At 40.5% G+C, this 23,362-nt stretch overlaps 1 protein-coding gene across 4 annotated transcripts; it reads left to right on the top strand.

Moving 5' to 3' along the window:
• The first annotated feature begins 2,460 nt into the window (after positions 1–2,460).
• Positions 2,461–20,195, top strand: EI24 (EI24 autophagy associated transmembrane protein). Of its 4 annotated transcripts, none has more exons than XM_087939083.1 (12): positions 2,461–2,574; positions 3,137–3,195; positions 6,805–6,950; positions 8,492–8,637; positions 10,284–10,344; positions 11,359–11,425; positions 11,786–11,910; positions 12,482–12,601; positions 14,190–14,301; positions 14,677–14,788; positions 16,833–16,907; positions 18,569–20,195. In XM_087939083.1, the coding sequence occupies exons 3-12, from the start codon at positions 6,909–6,911 to the stop codon at positions 18,717–18,719; spliced, it is 1,011 nt and encodes a 336-aa protein (XP_087795209.1). In that variant the 5' UTR covers positions 2,461–2,574; positions 3,137–3,195; positions 6,805–6,908; the 3' UTR covers positions 18,720–20,195. The 4 variants fall into 4 exon arrangements, with proteins under 4 accessions (XP_087795209.1, XP_087795208.1, XP_087795211.1 ...); XM_087939082.1 differs by having other exon boundaries at positions 2,480–2,663; positions 3,141–3,195; XM_087939084.1 differs by having other exon boundaries at positions 2,572–2,975.
• Positions 20,196–23,362: the final 3,167 nt, after the last annotated feature.

The following is a 23,362-nucleotide window of genomic DNA, read 5'->3' as shown; positions in this document are numbered from 1 at the left end:
ACAGATTTGCTTGTCTTCAGCTGAGAGAACGTGTATTTATGACTTTACAAAAAGTCTCAGAAATCTTTCATTAAGCTCTTCATGTTATTTAGTTTGAATACCATGTCATAGACATATTATTTATCATTGGAAAAGAACACATTCAACACTTTTCCATTTTAATTTCAATTTTTCTGGAAAAAAATGGCTTTGGAAAAAAATGGGGAAAAAACTGTCATTCCCCGCTCCCCCCAATTTTCTGTTTTTTCTCCAAGCCTTCCCAACTTTAGCAGGGACTCATGACTTATGACACATTTGACCCCCTCCCTTGGGCTCAGCCTGGTGATCTCCTAGAAAATGACTGTATAAGAATGTGCTTTTGCCTACTTTGTGATATGGAATTGAAAGGAACACTGCAGGAAGCTACATGAATGTGTAGAAAGTCAACACCTACCCCCCAGAAGAATGAAATATTTTGAGGAATATTAAAAAGGCAAGATATTATATTTCCCTAAAGGAGAAATGGAGAAACATGTTTTAAGAAGCAGGAAGAAGCCCCATAGTCTTTCTTAACAGCCCCCCAAGCAGAAACTGAGGAGGCCAGCTATTAGAAATATAGATTTGGTAATCCATCCAAGACAGGATATTTTGAAACTCCCTGCAGTAAACGTAGACTGATAGGATGAGAAGCAGCCTCTCATCCAAGATTCAATAAAGGAGGAAAGCCATTAGGCACAATAGGAATTGTCCAATACCCTTTCAGAACACAAACCCCTTCATTGCACCACCCCTAGAGCAGTCCAAACTTCACCTGGGAGCTCAGATAAACAATAAACCAGAGGTGGACCAGATTAGCTAAGACAAGCATCTAGGATTTGTATTTCCTCTTTTGCTTATAGAGCTAGCTATGACCCCTGTATAACCCCTACATGACCCCATAGGAATCTGACAATGTCCAATAGAATATTAAAAGACATGTTCTTGCACAGGGACAGAAAGCTCAAATACAAAGCCCAAAGAAGGTATAAACTCCATTTTGTCAGCTTCCCAGAATCACACGTGGTTCTGCTTCATCAAGAAACCATCTTTCCAATCAGCCTCCATGTCTTTCTCCCAGCTTGTAACTGAACCAGATGGATATTTCTTCCAACAATTGGAAAAGGGGTGACTAAATCATTCGTGTGGTAGACCAAGAAGGGATATAGTGGGAAGAGTGTGTGGGGCATAATGAATACAAAATACGAAAAGTCTAGTAAAGCAGTGGTCGGCAACTGGTGGGCTGTGGCCCACAGGTGGGCCATGAGAAAATTGGGTGGGCCGCAGAGAAATCTCACCACCAGAGCACCCCCTCAAAGCAATAAATCCAGGCTGTGCAGAAACACAAGGCTGCACCACCCACATGGCCCACGGGAACTCTCCCTGCCCACTCACTCCTTACCTGGCAAACTTGCCTGTTAAATTGCTATTTTTCCTTTTTTTCCCCCCCCCCGACCAACAGCCGTCTGCTGCCGGGAGATTTAGATTAGCTAGAAAGCAGGAAATCGTTGGATTTCTTACTTTCTAGCTCATCTTTAGATCTTCGGCTGTGCTTTTAAGCACAGCCGAACTTCCCTTAGGACTGAAGGTTCTATTATTCAGTGCAGACTCATGGCAAGCAAATTTTATGTGACAGACTGAGCTAGCCAATGGCAAATAGATAGATCTCTGAATGAATGTGTGATTTTGTGAGCAACTCAATCTGCCTGCCTGCTTTGCCTGATTTTGGGTAAAAGTTGCTCTTTTTAAATAAAAAAATAAATATTTACATACATGGTGTGTTGTGAGTTAATTTTGTGAGTTTGCCTGCAAGCAAATTTTATGTGACAGACTGAGCTAGCCGATGGCAGATAAGATAGAAATTAGGCCATGCCCACAGAATGGGTTAGCGGTCCCTAGGATTTAAAATTATGAGTTTGGTGGTCCCTGAGGTCCAAAAGGTTGGCGACCCCTGATGACCATGCAAAGATACAAGGGCACTGAAAAAAAGTGATTTAGGACCATTTTTCAGGCTGCATGACTTCATGGTCACGATGATTCTCATTCAGATGCTTGACCACTGACTCACATTTATGACCATTGCAGTGTCCTGGGGTCATGTGATCCCCTTTTGCGACCTTCTGACAAGCAAAATCAAGGGGGAAGCCAGATTCGCCTAATTATTATTATTAATCCTGTCATTAATTTAACAAACGGCAATGATTTACATAACAAACGTGGCCAAGAATGGGGCAAAGTCACTTAACAAATTTCTCACTTAGCAACATAAATTTGGGGTTCACTTGAGGTGGTAGGTTGAGGATTACCTGTACACGGGAACTGGGATAGATTAAAAATATAAACAGTCCACGAAACACCCTCACGCGCGTCTGAGGTTAAAAAAAAGAAGAGAACACACGGCCGGACCGCGGGTGCCTCGTGGCTTCTGAACTGCGCATGTCTTGCCTGGCCGGAGTGCGCATGCGCATCGCCGGGGTCGAAGCCCGGGATGCTCCCTGGCGCGGGCGCTGCCTCCTGGCGAGGCTTGAGGAAGGGAGGGGGAAGAGAGAGTGGTGTGAGGTGAGCCGCGCGTGCGCAGTGGCGTCCCGCCTGGTGCTGCCCGAGGAGTGGAAGGCTGACCGCGGACCCCGGGAGGCCTGGGCTGGCAAGTATCGACGGCCGTCTGGGCTGGCTGGCTGGAGGAAGGAAGGAAGCGGCCTCCCGCGTTCCTCTTCTGGGATCCTTCTCGGCCTTCCACGGGTTGCGGATTTCCCCGCTTCGCTTTCCCCTTTTTTGGCCACTTCGCGTCGTCTCCGGCCGGCCTAACTACAAAACCCATCGCCCACCCGCTTGCCCGCCTTCCCGCGGCTGGGCAGGAGGAGGGACGCCGTGGTCCCTCCGACCGAGTGTATTCTGCCATTGCCGGGTCTGAGGCGGGTTCTTGCCCCGGGCCGCATCTTTCTCGATCCCTGGCCAGCAAGGTGTAGTGCATGGGGATGATGGGAATTGTAGTCCTTTCGAGACACGTGGATGGGGACATCCCCCCCTCCCCGCCTTAAACAGTTTTCATCGATGCTTACGTGCAAGACTGTGTTTTGAGGGAATAATAATAATATCTCATTTTTATTTTCTACAATTCAAGGCAGTGTTATTTAATGCTCCTGCTTCCTGTTTTCCCCACAACAGCAACAACCCTGTGAGGTAGGTTGGGCTGAAAGAAAGCAGCTGGCCTCACAGGCTTTCATATCTGATTAATAATAATAACACCCACAATCTTTCTATTTCCTTGGTGCTTGCTAAAGTTGGGTTGTTTACTTGCAGACATTTCATTACTCAACTAGCTAACAATATCATTGTCTGCAGTTCAGCCCTGAGCTAGTGAGACTCTCTGCTCCAGGTAGTCCTCAACTTACAACAGTTTGTTTAGTGACGGCTTGAAGTTACAACGGCACTGAACAAATGAGCTATAGCTATTTTTCTCACAACCATTGTTAGATCCCTATGGCCACATGATCAAAATTCAGACGCATGGCAACTGATTCATATTTATGACGATTGCCGTGTCCCGGGGTCCTGTGATCTCCCTTTGCGACCTCCTGACAAGCAAAATCAACGGGGAAGCCAGATTCACTTAACAACCATGTCACTAACTTAATTGCAGTGATTCACTTAACGACTGTGGGAAGAAAGGTTGTAGAATGGGGCAAAATTCACTTAACAAATGTATCACTTAGCAACAGAAGTGTTGGGCTCAATTGTAAGTCAAGGACTACCTGTATTGGAGTCTCCATTCCTTCTCCCCATGCCATTTTTCTCTGTTCTTTATATTACACTCAAATTCTTAAATTTGGAACCTGCTTTGCAATCCAACACTGCTTGCACCCCAATACTTTTTGGAGTTAAAGTTTTTCCTTTCTCTTTTTTCTGTTTTGTCCATTATTTTGAAGCTTTCCCACCCTGCGGGGAAACATTTGTTTGTAATATTTTAAGGCATTCTATTTGAAGAAGTTTCCTTTTCATTCAGCAAGCAAACAGACATTGTGAGCAAGTAGTTCAGATATCAGAGAGATGGTCTGTTGTAGCACATCAAAGATCAATCTTCTGAGTTAATCTCCTTATCAAAAGGAGTCTAGTGCAGTGATTAGAAGCCTACTAGAAACTATCAGTCATGAAGTTATTTTTTGAGGCTTTGCTGCACCTACAAGGTTGTCCAGTAAATTTAGTTAATATATGATTTTTCTCAGAACCAGATATTTCTATTCTGGGAATTGGGGCAATAACACAGACATTTATGACAGGGTTTCAATAAAGTTAAAATAAACATGTTCTAGAAAGTAGCATAGTACTTCTAAACTGAAGCATGATTTCAGTTGCATTTCAAATATTTTCAACACAGTACTCGGGATCAATTCTGTCTTGGTAAGAAGATGAATGAGTACTGTAGAGCAGGGGTCCCCAGCCACCGGGCCCCGGACCGGTACTGGTCCGTGGAACATTTTCTACCGGGCCGCAGGTTTGCTGGGCGCCGCCATCTTGTTTTGATGAGAAAGTGCTTCCGGGTGAGCTTTTCTGGTTAGAAAGTGGCGTTTGGGTCCTGAAGGAATCCTCACGCCTTAGTTTCATTGACGGGGGGTGGGGGCGGCTTTGAACAAAACTAAGGCGCGAGGATTCTTTCAGCACCCAAGGCAAGGGGAGCCGAGCGACCGTCCCGAAGCCCATTGACAAAGGTACAAAGGAGGAGTTGAAGGTGGCGGGGAGAAGCGGGGGACGGCTGGCTGGCTGGTCGCTCGGCTCGCCTTGCCATGCGTGCTGATGCCGGTACCAGGCCGCGGATCATTTTGTGATGCCGGTACTGGGCCGCGGCACAAAAAAGGTTGGGGGCCACTGCTGTAGAGCATGCAGTAGTAGTTCTCTTCCCAAATGACATGATTTAGTGTGAGGTTCCCACATATTGTCATGCTTGAGGTTGTATCTCAAGGTATTAGAGTTGAACACTTGTGTGAGACTGAAAGCTTTCCTTACAAATAATCTCAGACCTTTGAAAGTTTGTACTTCGTCCTTTTCATCTAAGTCTTATTGCTGCAACTGCAGATAAAATAGTTCTGGTTTGAAATATGAATGTTTGAGAGTTAATTTGGAAGTGGTTGAGATTCACATTCAGTGCATGTATTGATTTATATTTTCTGTAATCTATATATGATTCCTTTGGAGATCTGAATTGATTTATGACAAAATAAGTTTCTTCATATTGTTAAATTTTATGCCAGAGTCCTTGCTATTTACAGGAGAAGTCACAGCCTGATGTCCCAAAGCCCTATATTACTTTCCCTTGGCATCCATATCCTCTGTTACGGAGAGAATATTACGAGTAATCATACTACCTTTAATTGAATTTAGTAATTAAATCAAATTAATTTTTGTCCTGGCATCAGCCACTAAACCTTCCATCTTGCTTCAGGTTATGATTATTTTATTCTCTAGAAGCAGTTTTGTTACCACCTCTTCAGATTGTTCCCCAACGCTGTTCTAGAAATTAACCCCGGAATCATGATCGTTATGTTTAATCCAGACAAAACTAAATCTTGATGTTAAGCTTGTTTTGAGCTCTCATATATCTGAACAATTGATTAGAGCAACCTGTTGGTTTTCCCTTTCTTCTGTAAATCAGTAGTTTCTATCAGGTTAAACATCCAAGCATCATTTTTTCATTAAGCTGAACAACCCAACATTTGAAAACACACCTCAAATCATGATTTATGACTGTGTTTAGCCAGTCATAAATTATAATTTGATATTTCCGTAACTAGAATGAGACTAAACATTAACGATGGTTTATCTCAGAGAAACTGGTTTTGCAATTCTGTATACTATTCTGCAGTGTTAATTCTCTGTACTGTCTTTCTATCTAACTCATACTAGTCTAAAGTGATTAGTATCTTGATAATCCTATATTTAAAAAATCAGCATATGCCACATAAAGATCTTAAATTGTATTTTAACTTCACAGACAAAAATGAAAAACTATCCAGTTAAATGTTTGCTAATAAAAGATCCCTATTCTTATTTCATTGGCATCCAGCCTGATTTCTTTGGAGAATTCTTTTCATAGTATATCATCATTTGCTTTGCCATCACTTGCATTCTAAAATTTTTTTTCTTTGGTTTACTTTGGTTAGTGGTATTTTGATGATGCTGAAGCATTGTTCTACTTGTAAGAACTTTGAATATAAGAAAAGACAAAATTATAGAACAATATAAGAAAGACAAAATTATAGTTGTGGATACTTTGTATTTTGTGATTTTTTTAATTAAAAATGTTGGACTGCTAAGTAAAATATACATGTATGTTTATTACCAGAAATGAATAATATATTTCAGAAAATGACAGAAAGTAGAGAACCAGAATAGTTTGGGCTGGCATCTCATTGGGGCTGATAATGGGCTTGCCATGTTTGTGGGTGGATGTTAGTCTCACTTGTGTTTAATGGAAACCATCCTTGCTGAGCTGTTGTGACTTCTTCAGATTTTTTTTTGCTATGATTTTATATATCATCCATATCCCAAAACATGAGACTTGAATATTTGGAGCATTGTATTATTTGTTGTTGCTTCTTGGAATATCTTAAGCACTGATGTTTATTGTGGTCTGGAAGAAGCGTGTTTAAAATGATTTAATATGGGCTTGGAAAGTAAACATTTTCATGATCCATATGAATTTAAGAATGATTAAGGACAAATATACTCTATTTATAATCATAACATCAATTTCATTGCTTCACTTAATAGCCATCTTGTTTGTTCTTTTGTCAGATTACCAATTTCTCATGTTTTCACAATGAGACAGGCCTGGGGTCATTTCTTCCCTACACGTTGTAGTTGATAGTTTTAGATGTCGAGACAATGCTGGCTTAGATATGGCAGATAGCGTCAAGATCTTCCTTAATGATCTTATCAGGGTAAGTACTTCCTTTTATTCTTGTTGTTATATACAACAATGCATTTAAGATAAGATTGGATTTCAGAGTGTTTCAGCCACTAACATTTATGTTAGCTCCCATACACCTGTCTTTGTGGTATAAAGAAGGGAAGTTTTAGGAACCTGCAGGATTTCATTTACAAACTAGGTATAATTATCAAGTAAAATCCATCTCAGCACCAATTCTGTGGTAGTTTCTCAGTGTTTGGGTTAAGCTCAAGTGTAATATCCTTGTGTCTAACTCCGTGATTCTTAGTAAATAGAGAGTTTCTGAACTGTGATGCCATTATATTAGTGATCAGATAACAAATAACAGAACAGAACAACAGAGTTGGAAGGAACCTCGTAGGTCATGTAGTCTAACCCTCTGCTCAAGCAGGACATCCTATACCATTTCTGACAAGTGGTTGTCCAGTCTTGCTTTAAAGGACTAGATTTAGCTAGAGAATCATTGAGTAGTTACTTAGATATGTCATTTAGAAAAAAAATTCAGCAGAAACAAGATGTTGATGAAGATTATCAGTCATCTAGGTAGAATTGTTTGAAAGTTGAGTGATGACCACTGGTCAGCAAAAAACAAGAAAATCTGGAGTAAGTATCTAACTTATCTTAGATATTTGAAGTATCCAGATGGGTTGCATTTTGACATTCAGTAGAATATCTTTAGAAGAAAATATGGAGGCAACAGGTGTTTAAATTTGTATTTGCAGAATATGTTTTGAGTCAGGGACCACACTTTTTTTTGAGTAAACATATACTTCATTTTGTTTCTGGTTTGCACTTAATTAAATTAATGAAATATGATTATTATTACAAGCTTTTATTAGTGCACTAGTTGCAACACTTTCTAGAACAGGCTTTCTGAAGCTTCTGATTTTGTTGCTGTGACATAAAGGTAGTCCTCACTTACCAACCATAGTAGGGTAGTTAAGTTCAATGTAACCTGACCGTGACTGGTGACTTCCTAATGGCTTCCCCATTTGACTGATGGAAGCCAGCTGAAAAAGTAGCAAATGGTGATTGTGTGCCTGCAGGGGATTGTGACAACCACAACTTTAAGGAACAGCTATAAATCTTTTTCAGCACTGTCATAACATCAGTCACTGAATGAGTGGTTAGTAAGTTTGCACTATCTGTAGTCCCAATACTGAAGCATCTCTAACTGTTTATCATTTGCATTTAATACTTTTGAAATAAAATTTCAAAATCTGGGTTTGTCATATATGTTGAGGATTTGGAACTATTTGAGGAACTTGAGTTTTGTTTGTCACAAGCCAGCTGGCAAGGTTGCAAATGGAAAATTCATGATTCTGGGATACTAGTTACCAAATTCCTAAATTTTGATCATGTGACTGGAATTGCTATAACAGTCATAAGTGGAAGGACTGGCCATAAGTCACTTTTTTAGTGCTGTTGGAATTTAAAATAGTCACTAAACGAATGGCTCTTGGTCGAGAAGTACCTGCATACAGACTGTTGAACTGTACACTGTATGTTGAATTTAGAAGTTTATGTCTCTAGGGAATTAAAGATTCCATATGGGGGATCTGCACAATCTCCAAGCTGGATGCTCGGATCCAGCAGAAAAGGGAAGAGCAGCGGAAAAGAAGAGCAACTAGTGTACTTGCCCAACGAAGAGCGCAAAGTGAAGAGAGGAAGCAAGAGAAGTAAGTTCCAAGCTTGGGAATTGTGTCGTGCCATCAGTAATCCTCTATCAGTGTTTTATCATCAAGATATCAATAACAATAACACTTAGGATTATATACCACTTTACAGTGCTTCACAGTCCTCTCTAAGCAGTTTACAGAGTCAGCCTCTGGCCCCCAACAATCTGGGTCCTCATTTTACCCACCTCAGAAGGATGGAAGGCTGAGTCAGTCTTGAGCTGGTGAGAATCGAACTGTTGGCAATTGACAGTCAGCAGAATTAGCCTGCAATACTGCATTCTAACCACTGCGCCACCACCAGGATTGCGCTGAATCTCTAGAAGTCATGTCTGCTAGCATAGCATAGTACATACTGGATCCTGCAAACTTTGGTATGTTGGCCAAATTAAATGAGGATTTTGAAATATTCTATTATGTGGAACTGTCAGCCAGTATAATGTGAGGCACTGACTATGTTCTAGATCAGCGGTCACCAACTGGTGGGCCACGAGAAAATTTTGGTGGGCTGCAGAGAAATTCACTCCAAGAGCCCCGCCCCCCAAAGCAATTAATCCAAGCTGCGCAGAAACACAAGGCTGCACCGCCCACATGGCCCACGGGAACCCTCCTTGCCCACTCACTCCTTACCTGGCAAACTTGCCTGCTAAATTGCTATTTTTCCTTTTTCCGACCATCTTCTGTTCTGCTGTTCCGGGAGATTTAGATTAGCTAGGAAACAGGAAATGATTGGATTTCTTGCTTTCTAGCTAGTCTTTAGATCTTTGGCTCTGCTTTTAAGCACAGCCGAACCTCCCTTAGGACTGAAGATTCTCATGGCAAGCAAATTTGAGAGACTGAGCTAGCCAATTGCAGATAGATCGCTGAATGATTCTGTGAGCAACTCTATCTGCCTGCCTGCTTTGCCTGATTTTGGATAAAAGTTGATCTTTTTAAATAAAAAAAATCAATATTTATATTAATATTGATAATATTTACATACAAGCCATGCCCAGCCAGGCACATGACCACCAAGCCACACCCACAAATTAGGCCATGCCCACAGAACCAGTTAGTGTTCCCTAGAATTTAAAATTATGAGTTTGGTGGTGCCTGAGGTCCAAAGGTTGGCGACCCCTGTTTAGATAGCTGTTTAATTTCATCATGGAAGCCACTGGATTCTTTGTTGGAAGAGACTTGGAATGAAGATTTTAAGATACTAATTTTTCTCTCTACCCCAGCAGCTTCTGTAGTTGTAATTCATGTTTTTTAAAAAGTAGACTTGATGAATAAGAAATAAAAAAGGGTGCAAATTTATCTTAGGTGCTGAACAATATCCAGTTGTACATATATATCTGTATGATGTTGAATAGTTGAAATGATGACCGTCTACATAGGCTTACCTAATAACAGGAAAAACAAGGAAAACTGGAGACCTTTAAAATTGTTTTTTTTTTTAACCAAATGAGGCTCCCAACAATTTGAAAGTTAATGAGATAATGGAAATGTATACTTTTTCATTTTTATGGTTGCAAATAGATTGAAACCACCAAGCTGAAAGAACCTGCTTTCGTATCTGAAGCATTCCCATCTGTTTTTGTGTTTAAACAGGTGTGCTTTTTGAAAATACACATAGTTTGATTTTTGCACTTTCTTCTATTTTTCTTTAGTGAACCCCGGATAGTAAGCCGAATACTTCAGTGTTGTGCATGGAATGGAGGTGTATTTTGGGTAAGAATTTTTTTGCTTCTTTTTTAACAACAGCAACATAATTGAATCAATTGCTTTGTTCCTTTGTGCAAATATGCTTACTTGCTTGAACTTTGTAATTGGATAATGCTTCAACCTGAAAAGCAAATTGAATAGTGATTGAAATCATTTCTATTTCCCAGATAAGGGATAGCTAACTTATAGTTAGCCTTGGTAGATGCAGTGTTATCCCAATCAGATTTTAATATAAGTATAAATAGTTACGCAATCCTTGGAAATAGCTGTTTGCATTAAGAAATGTTGGCAGCCCCTCATCTATTTTTATCATCTCAATAGCAATAGCACTAAGACTTACATACTGCTTTGCAGTGCTTTTACAGCCCTCTCTAAGTGGTTTACAGAATCAGCCTATTGCCCCCAACAATCTGGGTCCTCATTTTACCCACCTCGGAAGGATGGAAGGCTGAGTCAACCCTGAGCCTGGTGAAATTCGAACTGCCAAATTGCAGGCAGCCAACAGGCAGCAGAAGTGGCCTGCAGTACTGCATTTTAACGACTGCACCACCGTGGCTCTCAAATACTGGGATTGTGGAACTATAGCACTGTGCAAGTTCTAGAAAAAGTGCAGTTTGTTTAAGGAGGTGCTTACGGATATCGGATGTAGTCTAATACTTTTCTAAAGCACCTTTTTGGTTTTGGATCTAAGAACTTTATATCCTTAATTTCAGTTTAGGGAAAGTTTGTAGGTTTGTGTTTATAGCATTTTATTGTTTCTTTTGCTGTGTTTTTCCCTGTTATGATTTCCCCATAGAACTACAGATGAGTGTGCTGGAGCTGTCATATTTGTAAAGATAAATTATTCATATATTTACTTGTGTATGTACCATGAAATATGTGCTAAGGTATCCAGGATTGAAGTCACTTGTAGAAAACAGAATTGCATCTTCTGGATCTTGAAAAACATTTCCCCATAGCACCATGCACATTTAAAAATTAGTGGTTAAAACTGAATTATTGTGTGGTGGTTTTTTTTAGCTTAGCCTCCTCTTGTTCTACCGGGTATTCATCCCTCTGCTTCAATCAGCAACAGCACATGTAATTGGTAAGTATATTACTGTTTAAGGCATTTGCCAAATAAATAATTCTTTGTGCCTAGCCTAGCCAATTATGTTATGATAGGCAAATATACAATTGAATCTATCCTACTCTTCTCTTCCCTTTCTCTCGAATTTTCAAACTTGGAATATAGTACTATATTTGTAAAGTTGAAATAACGCTCTTGAATTAAAAGAAGATACAATTATGGTCCTGTCTGTGTTTACCAATCAGTTGTCTACTTGTGACTATTTATAGAGGGAAGATATATTTTCTTTTTCTGGGGTAGCAGTTCACGTGAAGCCCCTAAATTGTAATGAATCTTTTTTTCTTATTACCATTGAAAATGCTCTCTCTGTTTTGGAAGGTGACCCATCGTTACACGGTGATGTCTGGTCTTGGCTGGAATTTATTCTCACCTCTGTCTTCAGTGCCCTTTGGGTCCTCCCCCTCTTTGTGCTCAGTAAAGTGGTCAATGCCATTTGGTTTCAGGTAAGTAGTTTTTTGAGGAAATTGATAACTTGGCCTAGCTCTTTCTTCTTGGTTATCTACATAACCAACATTCCCTGATACACAGATAGTCCTTGCCTTACAACCATTTGTAGTGACCATTCGAAGTTACAGTAGCACTGAAAAAAGCGGCTTACAACTATTCCTCTCACTTAACAACTATCACAGCACTCCCACTGTCATGGGATCAAAATTTGGGTGCTTGGCAACCACCATATATTTATGATGATTGCCGTGTCCTGGGGTTATGTGCTTGTCATTTGCAATCTTCCCAGCTGGCTTCCAACAAGTAAAGTCAAAGGGAAGCCAGATTCACTTAATGACTGCATAGTTCACTTAAGAATTGCAGTGATTTGCTTAACAACCATGGCCAAAAAGCTCTTAAAATTGGGCGTAACTCATTTAACAACCAATATGCTTACCAATGGAAATTCTGGTCTTAATTGTGGTCATAAGTCAAGGACTACCTGTATTGTACTGTTTTTTGAGGGATATTCAAGACAGCGAACTTCTTCCATTTTGTTCAGAAGTAAGTCTGATTATTCCGTTTCAGGACATTGCTGATCTGGCATTTGAGGTGTCAGGAAGGAAGCCGCAGCCTTTCCCCAGTGTCAGTAAAATCATTGCCGACATGTTGTTTAACCTCTTATTGCAAGCTCTCTTTCTCATCCAGGTAAGAATGGGCATAAAACACTCAATCCAAATTTTCCAGACATTAAGAGTAATAGACATTAGTATCTGAAGGACACCCAAATGGCATACATTTGGCAGACCTTACAAGAAATAAACCACAAGGTAGAAAAAAGCAGAGAGAACCGGAAAAGAAAAAGGAATGAATTATGCCATATTTTTATAAATAGGTTGCTAGCCAGTTTGATTTATGTGGTAGTTCTCTCCCAGTCACAACATTTGGGATTATAGATTAACACTAGTACTTCTTCAAAGCTGTTTATAATGGAGAGTTCTTGGACTCCTGTCCTCCTGACATGCAAGAGAAAACTACAGGCCAGGTTTGTTGCTCAAAGGTGCATAGCCAAGAATGATGGTCATGGACTGTGTTGCCCTTGGACCAGGGATCCAATGCTCTGATATTGGGCCTGGAGCAGAGTGTATGAAGGAAGAAGAGAATCAAGTATACTGTTAATCCTTGATTTATGACCATAATTGGATTGGAATTTCAGTCCTAAGTAGAGGTTCCAAAGTGACCAGACATGATTATTATATGTTTGTTAATAATATGATTGGTTTTACAGTGGTTGTTAAACAAGTGTGATTATTAAGCAAAGCATGTATGATGACCCAGGGTGGGATATAAAAACAACATCACAAAAACAGGTGAAGTCCCTTTAATTCCTTCAACTTGGCTTTAAAGGTCCAATTATCATTGGCTGGAGAAAAAACTCCCCACAAACAGTTGCAAAAAGGAAGAACTTCCATTCAAACTCAAAATACATATAAATTATAAATAGAAAAAACACACAAACCACATTGAAGAATTAATGAGACAAGGCAGGATAAGGGCTTGAAGACATCCAGAGATATTGAAATACACACACTGGAAAGGACGCCAGAAATCAGATAAGAACTGACAGACTAGAAATATTTTCACGCTTTGCTTCCAGCATTGGCCCATGAGCAGTTTGTCCTTTTAAACATTCCTCACAGTTGCAGCCCATGAAGGGGATCAAGGTCCTTTCCTCCCCCGTAGACCATGCCATTCACGTTTCTCCTTTATCCACTCCTCCCTGCGTGCCCTAGAATGACGTCTGGAATGGGCCTGGGTCTTCCTCTGAATGCCCAGCCGGCCTTTGCTCTTCCCCAGTTTCCTCCACAACCTCCAGAGCCACACTCCCACTCCCTTGGAGTCAGATTCTAACAGGGGCATGACACTATGTGGTTATAGGTGGAAAGCCATTTTATCCAATGTATCATTCTTGCCAGAAAACTGCAAAAATATCACAAGGTGCAGTCATCGATGCTGCCACTAGTCATACATGTGAGCCAGTTGCCAAAATACAGTCGGGGGGTGTGTGGCAGTCATAACCTGGAGGATGGGTTGTGAGTAGTTTGAGTCCATTGTAACTGCAAATGGTTGTTAAGCAATCAGTTGTAAATCAAGGATTACCTGTACTGTCTCTTCACTCGTTTAGTTTCTTGGGCTTTTCATAATGACTAATGAATTGGGCTTTTTAATGAAGTACAGAATTTGAGTTTTCTATGGAAGGGAATGGTCTTTAAAATGGATTTCTTGCTTTTTCCAGGGGATGATTGTGAGCCTGTTTCCTATTGATATCATTGGGCAGTTAATTAGTCTGCTTCATATGTCGCTGCTTTACTCACTGTATTGCTTTGAATACCGTTGGTTTAATAAAGGTGAGTCCTGGCTATTCACTGTGTAATTAACTTTTTAAAAAATCCTCTCATTTTGTTCTTAAGAATTTGAGTTATTTTGTGCAAATGTATACAAATCCCATCAAACCCTCTTCCAGTAGAATCTTTAGAGATTCTCCAGTGGTTGAAGCACAACTGAAAAATTTAAGAATACATATTTTTCTCTGCCTCCTGCTGGCGGTAGCTGGAAGTCACTGCTGATTGTGATCAGTAAAATACTGGTATGTGGTGTATTTACATACTTCCGAGAATGTGAAGCAGGAAATATTGGGATCGTAATTCATGCAGTATGAAATCCAGTATTATATCACAATATTAATTCTTTGAACCATGTGTTTTGGGCTTTTCTCTTGCCAGGAATTGAAATGCATCAACGATTATCCAACATTGAAAGGAACTGGCCTTATTACTTTGGATTTGGGTTACCACTGGCCTTTCTCACTGCAATGCAGTCTTCTTACATTATCAGGTGACTTACTGAGAAATTGGAGACATGCCATCCTTTTTCTTTTCTGTGAGAGGGATAGGAGGAAAAGTAGGTAGGGAATTACTGGAAAGAGACCTGGTGTAAATGATAATGGGGAAGGAGAATAAGAGCATCTCTCAGAGCAGTGATAGAAGCAAAGCCTTTGAAAAGCTGGTCTTGTGGTAGTGTTGTGAGCGCCTGAAGATTTAATTGTGATGTATGGCTTTTTTCTTCTGGACATCCATGTTGTGTTTTTCTATTGTATTGTTTCCTCCTTTTAAAAGTGTAAGCCACCAGAGTCATCTATACTCAGACAACCTCTAAATCATGAGTGAATGAATGAATATTTCATGATAAAGTACAAGAAAACCAAGATACTTCTCATATATACAGTATTATTTCCTATTTCCAGTTATGCCAAAATATTAATCTGGGCAGGACTTGGATGCTGGCCTTTCTGCTGCTGATTTGTCGAGCCATTCCATGTGTCGGTTATAGGGAACAAGAGAGAGCCTACTATATAAAAACTTAGGTGGTATATCAATTTAATAAATTATTTTGATATAGGACAGGGATGTCAAATGGGCCATGCCCACCCCCAGTTTAGCAAAGGGGGGAAAGTCACAATATGTCACGTGACGACGTGAGTATGACACCCCTGATATAGGAGAAGCTATGTTTTATAGAGTAGCAAGCTGCATGGCAAAAGATGTGGATACAGCATTTGGATGCTGGATATTTGGGTTCTTCTTTGTTTATTTTCTATTTATTAAATTTATATGTTGCCCATTATTAAATTTATATGTCATCCATCTCATCAATAAGGCAACTTTGGGCAGCTTATACAGGTGAAACTCAAAAAATTATAATATCGTGCAAAAGTTCATTTATTTCAGTAATGCAGCTTAAAAGGTGAAATTAATATATGAGATAGACTCATTACATGCAAACCCATGATTTATCGTAATCGTGAAGATGATGGCTTACAGCTCATGAAAACCCCAAATGAACAATCTCAGAAAATTAGAACATTACATGCAATCAATAAAACATTGTACATAGAACAATATCGGACCTCTGAAAAGTATAAGCATGCATATGTACTCTACCTGGTTTGGACCCTTTTTGCAGCAATTACTGCCTCAATGCGGCGTGGCATGGAAGCTATCAGCCTGTGGCACTGCTGAGGTGTTATGGAAGACCAGGATGCTTCAATAGCGGCCTTCAGCTCTTCTGCATTGTTCGGTCTCATGTCTCTCATCTTTCTCTTGGCAATGGTGTTCAGGTCAGGCGAGTTTGCTAGCCAATCAAGCACAGTAATCCCACGGTCATTGTTTCACCTTTTAAGTTGCATTACTGAAATAAATGAACTTTTGCATGATATTCTAATTTTTTGAGTTTCACCTGTAAACCATAAAAGATAAATAGAAAAAAAATTAAAATTAAGAAAAGGTACATATAAACTAAGACCAAGGTTGCTTTCACACATCATAATGTATGAGCAATTTTTTCAGTGATTGAAGGAACATGCAAGTTAAAAAATTTAGGATATCTAAGCCTAAAGGCACAACATTTGGAAAAAAACAAGGTTCATTCACTATACTGTCCTCTTCATTTTCCCATACACAGGTATATGTGTGCATGTACCCATATGTCGGTGGTTGGATTCTCAGATCTTGTTTAAGACATGATTTATTCTACCTAGAATTTATCAAAACAGTGACGTTTATTTGTTTCAAATATAGCCCTAATCTGATTACCATAATTTAAAAACCATAGTGCAATTCGCTAATTTCTTGGTAGCATAAACACAATGACATGCTCCACTTGACTCAGTTTAAGGATGTAAAAAAAAAAACCTGCACTAAGGTAGAAAGGAAAGGTTTATGCTCACCGCTGTACTACTGATCTCCTAAATCTGCATTAAGACTTTTCATCCACATCATATTGTGTAGTTTATCCATTCTCCCTTTTTCAAAAAAAAAAAGTCTGCAGAGAGACTTGTATCACATCTTCTATTTTCTTTCCCTGCCTCCCTTCCCCACAGCGGCTGCTTGTTCTCCATTCTTTTCCCTCTATTTATTATCAGCGCCAACGAATCCAAGACACCAGGAAGACCATAGTAAGTACCCATTTCCTTTGCCAGCAGATGTTTTTGTGAATCAGAGAAGTACAGTCTACCTAAAATTGCTGATTTCTTCTTCCTTAATGGTCTCACTAAATACTTTTTCTTGGTGTTGAGAATGAGGTAATCTAGATTAGTGGTTCTCAACCTGTGGTCCGTGAAGAAAAGGTTGAGAATTACAGAAATGTGGATAGATATTTAATATAGTAAATTCTTGATTTTACAAACTGATGGGGGAGAACACATATAGTTACGTATGCAGCATTTGCATGAATATGTGTTATTTGATAAATACTCGAGTATTTATGTCAGTGATCTAGATAACTTTGGAAACAACTGACTTTATTTCAAGATGTTCAAACTTGAATGTTTTCTTCCGCATTCAAAGTTTGCTGTACTAGGTCAATAAAATTAGGGTTTTTCTATTTATGATTATTTTATTTGTAATTATTCATATATTTTATTATTTATGATTGATGAAGCGTTAGAATATGCTTGCTGTTTACAGTCTTGATTGGGAAGAATGCCAGTGTCTTTTTTTTTTTTGACATGAACAGTGCTTGGCTAGCATTTATTAACTGATTAAGGCCATATTCAATATCCATGTCAAAAATGGCAGAACATTGATAGCCCAGCAGTTATGAAAAAAGAAGATATTGAGGGCTGCAAAACTGCAAGATTTTACGTATACCCCAAGGCCCCAGGCCGCCCACTTCCTTGTTATAATAACTGGGTGTCTTTTACCTCGGGTGAGAAATAAAAGAATATTTGTTACCAGGAAAAGATGCAGATATTCCTAAATTTATGACAGTTTTCTTAATGATGGTTAAAATTAACAATGGACTCAGAAAAGGGCCATAAAGCAGATGTGTTCCTTAATGACTACTTCACTCAACAACTGAGATTCCATTTTGGTTGTAAGTCAAGGATTACCTGTATAGGTAAGGGCTTCTACCCCAGTGGGTAGAATATTATACCATATTCCATTTTTTTGCCCTGACAGCTATGGTTAATAAGCAGAAAGGATTCTACTACTTATAAACCTATACTGCTTATAAACTTTTATGCCTAGGTCTAAAAGGTTTATTTATTATTTTATTTATTGAATTTTGCTGCCCATCTTTCCACAAGTCTGCATAATTGACAAAGATTTCAGCAGTAGGGAACTGTTCTTAATTGATGTTGGGCAGATTTGATATGTTGAAAGGCCCTAATGCGGAATACAGGTAGTTTTCGACTTAGGACTAGAATTGAAGCCCAAATTTCCATTGCTACGCAAGACAGTTGATGGGTAAATTTTACCCCATTTTATGACCTTTCTTGCCACAGTTGTTAAGTGAGTCATGGCAGTTATTAAATTAGTGACATGGTTGTAAAGCAATATTGACTTTGCTTGTCAGAAGGTGGCAAAATGTGACCACGTAATCCTGGGGCATTGCAACCATCAGAAATACAAGCCAGTTGCCCAGTGTCTGGATTTTGATCACATGACCACAGTGGTCGTGTGAAAAACTGCCAAAAGTCTTTTTTTCTGTTCCATTATAGCTCCAGATGGTCACTAAACGACTGATCATAAGTCGAGGACTGCCTGTATGTCCACAAATTAACGGGATTTTCATAGAGGTTAAGAAACTAATAGAGGTTGTCTTCTATTCCAGCCACTTCCAGCTACGCCTCTTTTCTTTGGTCGTCTTCCTTAGCAATAAGCTATTTCATAAGACGGTTTATTTTCAATCCAACCCGAGCAGCTCTTCATCTGCTGATCGACTGCCCTCACCACGCTCCTCCCCTGCTCGACTGGCACACTAAACCCCAAAGCAGGGAGGAGGGGAAGGAAGAGAACCATTCAGACAATACGTGTTTCTGTCATTCTGAGGAGGGAAGGAAACGGTCTGTCTGTCTGCCGGGGGAGGGTTGGGGGTGAGGGGCTTGTGCATTTTCCCTTGCGATCTCCCTTTTAAGCCCCTGTTGGACATTGGTTTGCGTCTCACCGAGTGATAGAATGGAATACTTGGGGTGGGTGGGTGGGTGGGTGGGCGGGCGAGTGGGTGGGTGGGAGGACCCTGGGTTTTTAACACTTTGTGAGTTTATTTCAGAAGCCAGGTTCTTTGCTTGTTTTTATAGTGTGTAATGGGCCTGTTTCTGTGCACTTTTTTGTATATTTCCTTACCTCCCCCCATTTCCCAGGATGAATGGTTTTTGTAATGCATATTGTCTTACCTTTCTGATGCTGATGGGGTCTTTACCACAAGTGTTGGATTTTTCTCAATGATTGCAGTTCTTTATATGGTAACCTCAGGTCAGGATTTTGTAATCCCCTTGTGTGCTGAAATGAAAAGTGGATCATGTAACACTTGGGCAAGGTTAAGATGTTGTGGGAGGGCTCTGCCTCTGCCTGGCACCTGGCACCTGGTGGCCTCTCTTAACTTTATTTGGTTTTTATTTTTTATTTTGAAGGGATCTGCTTTTGATGGATGCAACAAATTCCTAATCTTAAGGACAGAATGTACCGTTCCATTTTTTTAACTTATATCCTTGGAGCTTTTGAAAAGCACCTTCTGAACATTGAAAGGGAAATTTGAAAAGTGTACGGGTAAAGTTTGGCACTGAAGCGAAAACTTGTTAATTCTTGTGTCTGGGGTTGTAAGGTTGACAATATACTGTTAAAATCTTGCAAGGAACGATGCTTCTACGGAACTTATTTATGGATCCTGGAGATGGGTTTGGGGGGAGGGGGGGCAGGAGGACTTGTACACAAGGGAGATTCTGAAAGATCTCTATAGAGAAACAGGTGGTGGTGGGGTTTCAACAGGGCTTCTGCACAAGTCTACATCGGGGCCACTGGTGCTAAGCCCAATATGCGGAACAGAATTTGTTAATTTCAGTTCCAAAGGCCTCCGACTCAAATCCTGATAGGAAGGCTGACCTGGAATTATTGTCCCAGAAGGGTGAGAATGATGGACACCAAAGTGATCCTGTGTGATTGTAGCTGCAACTGAAGTTAAGGAGTCCTCAGCTCAGGATAAGTGAACTTCATATGTATTCATCTGTCTGTGTGTGTACATATGTAATTGTGTATGCACAAAGAAGTATAATGTGGTCCTGATCTTAGGCAGTATTCCTTATGCATGTCAGTTTCTGTATGGCTAAACATTATGAGATTTTTTAAAAAAGAAAAAGCCCTTTGGTTTTTGTAGAACTGAAGTCAGTCTACAGATAAATGTTTTCTCTTGTATTTTCACACTGAACCATTAAAAGAAAATGGGATACCCCCAAAAATGTGAATGTGTGACTGAATCATGAAACTCATTTTGATGGGGAGGGGAGAAGGGCAGAATAAAAACTTAAAACTTCCCACAAACTGGTTCAAATAATTTCTGTTCCTAATTCAAACTTTTCTGCTTTGGAAATGACCCAAAATGGCATTTATGGATAGGAGCCAGGTGAATTAAAATTATGGTTTCCAGGGAATGAGAAAGAATTGTATAAACGCTAAAAAACAAGGGCTGCGTAGATAGATTTTTTAAAAAGGAATGGCATGGTATTATCTGCTTTGAATATATAAATTTTTGCCTTTATCTGCAGCTTTTTCAGATGCTGCCCAATAGACATAAGATAAATGCAAGAAATTCATTTGCCAAAAAAAGAGGGGGGAGGAAGAGACAAGCGAGGAAGATGCTGTTGTTGATGTAGTGCCTAAAATTATGTTATTTATTACAGTTGTTTATTATATCTTGCTTTCAAAAACTAGTAATGGCTGTCATTAGGGAAGGACTGAGGTAGAAGCAACAAGAGAAGATCAGAATGCTCAGGGTTGATGTAGAACATTTGGAAATTATGCATATTACAACTGTAAAGAATACCTTTGAAGGAGATGTCTGGGGCTGCCCTTCAAGCCTGGTAGAACCAGGTTGAGAACTGGATGGGGGAAGGGCCAAATTTTAATCTTGATAGCATTTGATGTCTCTTGGGGCTGGATGGTATTTGGCATAAATACAATTAACGTATTTGCATATCACATTTATTGTCCAAACAAATCACATGCATTGGGATTCTTCTAACCTACAGAACGATCAACTTTCCACCCCATATTAGCCTACCTAGTGCATAATGCAAATACAGTTTTCCCCCTTGGGAGCCAGGGACCTCACTTATTCCCATCTTCATCTTAAAAGACATTGATCTTTAAAATGCAGTCTCACCACTGGTACCCAATTGCAAATTCTGCCTTGTTTCGAAAAGGAAATGGAAATAAAAAGGGTTTGGATGGAGCTGGTCTTAAGGGTTGTGTGGTGGGCAAAGGATACCCCAAGCTATCAACAATATACCAATTGAAATTGGTGGCATATCAGTTTCCTCTAATAATACAATAAGTGGTGAGCAATCAGTCCCCTGCAAAAAACCCTGTATTTTCCTGGGCGAATAGGTAACAATATAAATTCAGTAAATAATAATAATAAAACGGCCCTTTTCAAATCTTAAGCTGTTGCCAGCCTGATGCTTTCCAAAAGAGCTGGCACTGTGGACGATGGCTCTAGGTCTAGGCGATTCTGTGGATTAGGTTTCTCCATGTATTCTAATCTTGCACTACTTTTTTGAGTCCTATGCTCTGGCTGGTGTCAGCTTTGATGGTGGCTGGCGCCGTAGATCTGAATAAGAGAATAGAAAGGGACCTTGGAGGTCTTCTAGTCCAACCCCCTGCTTAAGCAGGAGACTCTCTACCAGTGGTGGCAAACTTTGATCAGCTCCCGTGCTGATAATTGCGCTTGGACTTGTGTGCCAGCACCCAGAAGGCAATGCGTGCTGGGCCCGCCCCTCCTGAGCATGCGATCACCCCCTCCCACGCCATCCATCTGCACATGCGCGTGCAATCACCCCCACACCATCCGTGCATGTGTGTGACCCCCAGTGCACGTTGCATGTTTCTGCGCCCTCCCACGCATGCGTGCCAGATACCTGACAATCAGCTGTCAGGCAGTGGCATGCGCGCATGCGCAGCGGGGCTCTTCCGGGCAAGTTCTCACGTGCTGGGGGAAATGGCTCTGCGTGCCACTTCCGGCATGCGTGCCTTAGGTTCGCCATCACGGCTCTATACTATTTCAGACAGGTGGCTGCCTGGTCTCTTCTTAAAAATCTCCAGTGATGAAGCAGCCATGACTTGAAGGCAACTTCTGTTGCACTGGTCAATTGTTCTCCCTGTTATGAAATTTCTCCTTAATTCCAGGCTGGTGCTCTCCTTGGTTAGTTTCCATCCATTGTTCCCTGTCTGGCCTTTGGGTGCTGTGGAGCAGCAGTCGCCAACCAGTGGGCTGTGAGAAATCTCACCCCCAGAGCATCCCCCCCCCCCAAAGCAATTAATCCAGGCCGCAGAGAAATCTCACCCCCAGAGCATCCCCCCCCCCAAAGCAATTAATCCAGGCTGCACAAGGCTGCTCAGCCCACATGGCCGTCGGAAACCCTCCCCACCCACTCACTCCTTACCTGGCAAACTTGTCTGCTAAGTTGCTATTTTTCCTTTTTCCTACCATCAGCTGTTCTGCTGTGCCGGGAGATTTAGATTAGCTAGGAAGCAGGAAATGGTTGGATTTCTTGCTTTTTAGCTCAGCACAGCTGAACCTCCCTTAGGCCTGAAGGTTTGCTTGCAAGCAAATTCAGTGCAGACTCACAGCAAGCAAATTTGAGAGACTGAGCTAGCCGATGGCAGATAGATAGATCTCTGAATGATTCTGTAAGCAACTCAAATCTGCCTGCTTTGCCTGATTTTGGATAAAAGTTGCTTTTTTCAATATAAAACATTCAATATTTACATACACGATGTGTTGTGAGTTAATTTTGTGAGTTTGCTTGCTGGCAAATTTTATGAGTTTGCAAGCAAATTTTATGTGACAGACTGAGCTAGCCAATGGCAGATAGATCTCTGAATGAATGTGATTCTGTGAGCAACTCAATCTGCCTACTTGCTTTGCCTGATTTTGGGTAAAAGTTGTTCTTTTTTTATAAAAAAAAAATTCAATATTTATATATTTATAATATTTACATACAAGCCATGCCCAGCCAGTCACATGACCACCAAGCCACACCCACAAATTAGGCCATGACCACAGAACCAGTTAGTGGTCCCTGGGATCTAAAATTACGAGTTTGGTGGTCCCTGAGGTTCAAAAGGCTGGCGGCCCCTGCTCTGGAGAATAGGTTGACTCCTTCTTCAGGGCAACCCCTGAGATATTGGAAGAGTGCTATCATGTCGCCCCGAGTCCTCCTTTTCATTAATCTAGACCAGAGGTCGCCAAACTTGGCCACTTTTAAGACTTGTGGAGAATCCTGGGAGTTGAAGTCCACAAGTCTTAAAGTGCCAAGCTTGGGGACCCCTCAACTAGATCATACCCATGGTCTTATGCTCAGCTGGTGCAGTCATTTTGACGCGATTCTGGCAGCGGCGCTCCTCCCAGCTG

This window comes from Pseudonaja textilis, chromosome 9, assembly GCF_049901715.1.
Source record: "Pseudonaja textilis isolate UNSWEBS1 chromosome 9, rPseTex1.2, whole genome shotgun sequence".
Classification (NCBI taxonomy): Eukaryota; Metazoa; Chordata; class Lepidosauria; order Squamata; family Elapidae; genus Pseudonaja; species Pseudonaja textilis.
The sequence above is the reverse complement of the archived record's forward strand: the minus strand, read 5'-3'. Positions and strand labels throughout refer to the sequence as shown.

Coding starts and splice junctions, on each gene's coding strand:
- EI24 (XM_087939083.1), top strand. CDS start 6,909: ATGGCAGATAGCGTCAAGATCTTCCTTAATGATCTTATCAGG. Junction 10,345..11,358: donor GGAATGGAGGTGTATTTTGG/GTAAGAATTTTT, acceptor GGTTTTTTTTAG/CTTAGCCTCCTCTTGTTCTA. Junction 11,426..11,785: donor AGCAACAGCACATGTAATTG/GTAAGTATATTA, acceptor CTGTTTTGGAAG/GTGACCCATCGTTACACGGT.